Genomic DNA, 4,328 nt, shown 5'->3' on the forward strand with positions numbered 1-4,328 from the left:
GCAAGCATGTGTGTGCATTGAAAGACCGCATTTGAGGACTGTGATATTGCGTTGGAGAAAATGCAGTGTTAGAAGTATCTGTAAGAAGTGTCTGGAGTTTGGCAGAGAAAGACAGAGGAAGTGAAAAAGAAGAGAAAAAGAACACAATTTATACTGTTAAGTTCCTTTTCATAGTCCTGCTACTGCCTGGCTTCAGATAAAAGCACAAATGGCCATCTGCTGTCCCCTTCCTGTTTATCACACTCATTTGAAGCATTTCCCATAACCTAGTTTGACACTAACAGTCAAACAGTCTTCAATAGGAAGAAGTGAGAAAAAGACCTTGAGATGAAGAATGAAGAGGGTTACACAGAACTTCATTTCAAAGCAAGGAAGAAAAGCTCCAATGCAGGTGAGCATATAAGCATTTATGGTATGCCTTCAGATTTGTTCTGTAAATAACAAATCTCATATTTGAGTTATCATAAAAAACCACAAATCTGCCAAAATTTTAGTTGGTGCTACTAAAGTTGCCAATGATGTATGGCGGTATACAGAGAAATATGATGGATAGTAGATAAAATGCAGTACTAATAGTACCATGAGGCTTGGAGTACTGGTGCTGCCAGTCCCAGTACAAAATGGAGACTAGGAGATAGAGGCACATGAGGAAAACACGAGGCAGTAGTTGTCAGCAAGTTTGGCAGTGATTAATGGCTCATTAGCCATTTAAGTTTTCTACAGGGTTTTCTGTTAGGGTTTTTTTTTTTTTTGCTTTGTTTTGTTTTCAGGAATTACAGCTAAGAAGATTTTAAGAATAATTTAAATGAAAACTGTAAGACAGTAACTTACTGTCCAGTAAGCTTTTCCAACAACTTCTGGGGATTTTGTCAAAAGTGTCAGGAGCAGCAAGGGAGAAAATACAAAGATATATGCTGGAAGGCTTTCAAGCTCACCCTTGCTAAACTTTATTTCTTTTAAGTGTCCCAGGGAAAAGTTTCTCAGATCGTAAATACCAAGTCCTCAGAGAAATTAGACATTCAGTTTCCAAACAGTTAATTAGCTATGCTGATCAGTTTCTGAGAAATCCTGGCTGCACATTTATGTAAGAACAATTTTTAATAGAAAAAAAGCAAGAGCCAACTTCAGTTACTCAGTATGGCAGGATAAATTGTGTGCAATTTTGTTGATGTAAATTGTGCCAGTTTGTCTATTATTACAACAGCTTAGCTGAGAACCTGTTCCCAACTGCAGTAAATGCACAGAACCAGCAAAATTGAAAAAAAAAAACAACAGAAAACTGATCATAAAAGCTAATATTTATTTAACTAAGAATTTTCAGTGGTCTTCAAAATATTTGTCAAAGTGCAGAAAAACATTGCTGTAGTGGAGTAGATTGAATATTTCCATTTAAAAGAAGCAGAAAGTCTGACAAAGTGTATGTGGCAGCATAGTACGTGACCGCAAACATGCAGAGCACATAGTGACAAAGCCAGGTTTAAAATGCTCTATCTTCGTGGTCTACCTGCATGATTGGGTAGCATGACATGACAGGACAGCAGAAAGACTTCAGGTAAGCAACTGAAGAGAGCAGTGCTTTCATCTGGCTTGTTAAACGATGCACTGCAAGCTGAGTCTCTGCTTGTAGTGGAAGGTGTGTGAGCCAGCTTTAGACTAGCCACAGACTAGTCATGGTGTATATATATATATATATATATATACCATCATATATATACGGAATACAGAATTGTATTCACTGGAGTGGTTAGAAATGGTCACAACGCCTCATCGGCATAATCTAGTGCTATATCTGCGCCAGTTCATGTAGAACAGAAGGAAGACCACAATGCAGCGCTCCCCTTGCAGTTCCTCCCACCCAGTCTTGCCAGTGGTGCAAGCTGCAGAGCTGTCTTGAGAAGCTGGGCAAATGCTGAGCTGTTAGCCCATGCTACGTTGTCAGCTCTGTGGTATTGCTGCTACCAGAGCTCACCCTGGGTAGCTGAGTGCTAATCTGAGTATTTACACAAGTCACTGTTACTGTTTTGCCTGCAGTTTAGCCGTTGTGCAAATCATGGCAGAGTTAAGATGAGACTCCTGATATCCTGATTGCCTTTCTATGTCAAAATCACTGCATAATACCCAGAGGAAGAAGGAAAACACACACAGATGCTTAACCATAATATGTTGCATAGCCAGCGAAAAGTACTGCATTCTGTTTACATATATTTGGCATCTAAATAAGGTGGCAATATAAAAAACAGTGGGGATTAGCTGTTTGAATATTTAAAAATGACTAGTCACAGATACAGCATTTCTCGAGTAAGTGTGATTGAGTAGACAAATGAGGAAAAACAATGTTTGACCTCTGTGCAAAACGATGATAGCTAGAAACTGGAAATGAAGTGAAAGTGTTAGTGGAAATTAGCTTATCATGTAGCACAAAGTTCAAGTCATTTCATGATTTGAAATACAGCTCCATGCACTACATTTTTGAAATAATAGTGTAGAAGCAGGGAACTTTTCAAACAGCTGATTCACATCTGATCTGGACCGCGAGCATTTGAAATGTAATGGCTTTTAAAGGATACTTCCATGGGGTACTTTCTGATCTTATTTACTAGTTAGAGAACAAGTTCTCTATAAGGTATAACATTTTGGCACCCTGTTTTCTCTTCCAAGAATGGCCATTTCCATGAAATGGAAAATCATCCTTCTGTTATTCTCTGATTTTATTCCTGAGCCCCAACTCAAGGGAGGTTTGCATGTAAAATGTTTTTTTCCCCATGAAGTTAAGTTTGGACGAAGTGAACAGTGTATTGCACCTTGGTCTTTCTAGAAGAACATTCACAAAGATTTTCCTGCAAACAGTGATGTTAGAAAGCTAGGAAGAAAAATTAACATGACATTTCCTGCACAGCTGGGCAACTTCTAACTGTTCTCCTCCTTGCTCCAAGGAATCCTTTGAGGCATCATAAAACATCTTTTATGCCTCAGTTATTTTAAAGATCTTTGCTGTATTGCAGCCTACAGTAACTACATCACTACCCCTTCCTGACACACTGACAACCTGCTGGAACAAGTCCAGCGGAGGGCTCCTGAGAGAGTTAGTGAGCTGGAGAAGTGACGCAGGAGGAGGGGCTGAGACAATTGCCTTTGTGCAGCCCTAAGAAGCGTAGGCTGAAGGGAGTCTTACTTTTCTCTTTAACTACCGAATGGGAGGGTGTAGAGAAGACAGAACCAAACTCTTCTTGAAGGTGGACATTGAAAGACACAAGTTGAAACATGGAAAACTACAATTTGATACAAGAAAATTTTTCTTACTGTGGTGGTGGTCAAACAGGAGCCTGGAAAGGCTGCGGAATCCCCATCTTGGAGATATTTAGAAATTGGCTGGACAAGGCCTTGAGAAACCTGCTCTAACCTGAGTGGCCTTAAGCAGGAGTCTGGACTAGGTGGCCTCCTGAAATTCCTTCCAGCCTACATCATTCTGTGATTCTATGTCAAGTTATGTAGAAATCCTGAAATACAGTGAATGAGCAAACAGCAGCGGGTTTCACTAGGAAGTGGCATGGCAGGAGTGTGGCAGTCCTACAAGAATAAATTTTAAGATTGTTGGGTAATATTGAGAAGGAAGATTCACCATGACTATGCATTTCCAAGCTTCTCTGATTCTAATTAAAAGTAATTTTCTCTGAGTTGCGAGGAAGCTCGTTTTTGCATCTGTATTCACTGACCTTAATCAAGCATCCAGTCACCAAAGAAGATACAAAGATGTTCGTATTCATAACCCTAGAACCTAATTTTTGTTCTTACGTGTTATATGCATCTCTTTCTTTGCAACTGTTAGAAAATTCAGTTCTTCCTTTTTCACTAAGTTTGTGAGGTTTTCTTCAGCAATGTTTGTTAAGTGCTTGCTGTGACATCTAACAGTCTTCCTGATATCTGCAAGTGACATCCCCCTGCTACGAAGGAGAAACTGTTCAGTAGCTGTGCCACTCAAAACCTCAACGGAAGTGGCAAACAGTGAAGACAGCATGAGAATCATAGAATCATAGAATCATTAAGGTTGGAAGAGACCTCTAAGATCATCGAGTCCAACCGTCAACCCAACAACACCGTACCCACTAAACCATGTCCCTAAGCGCCTCATCAACACATCTTTTAAATACTTCCAGGGAGGGGGACTCAACCACTTCCCTGGGCAGCCTGTTCCAATGTTTAACCACCCTTTCAGTAAAGAAATTTTTCCTCACATCCAATCTAAACCTCCCCTGGCGCAACTTGAGGCCATTTCCTCTCGTCCTATCGCTAGTTACTTGGGAGAAGAGACCGACACCCACCTCGCTACA

General features: G+C 40.2%; 1 protein-coding gene across 1 annotated transcript in view; it reads left to right on the forward strand.

Annotated features, from left to right (window-relative positions):
* The first annotated feature begins 296 nt into the window (after window positions 1-296).
* The window catches only part of KLRF2 (killer cell lectin-like receptor subfamily F, member 2), an 11,781-nt gene continuing 7,749 nt past the window's right edge, over window positions 297-4,328 (forward strand). The window contains exon 1 of the mRNA XM_009324327.1: window positions 297-391. Coding sequence (XP_009322602.1) covers window positions 328-391 — 64 coding nt within the window. The 5' untranslated portion in view covers window positions 297-327. The remainder of the gene's footprint in view (window positions 392-4,328) is intronic.

This window comes from Pygoscelis adeliae, unplaced genomic scaffold (assembly GCF_000699105.1).
Source record: "Pygoscelis adeliae isolate BGI_AS28 unplaced genomic scaffold, ASM69910v1 Scaffold65, whole genome shotgun sequence".
In the NCBI taxonomy this organism is placed as follows: Eukaryota; Metazoa; Chordata; class Aves; order Sphenisciformes; family Spheniscidae; genus Pygoscelis; species Pygoscelis adeliae.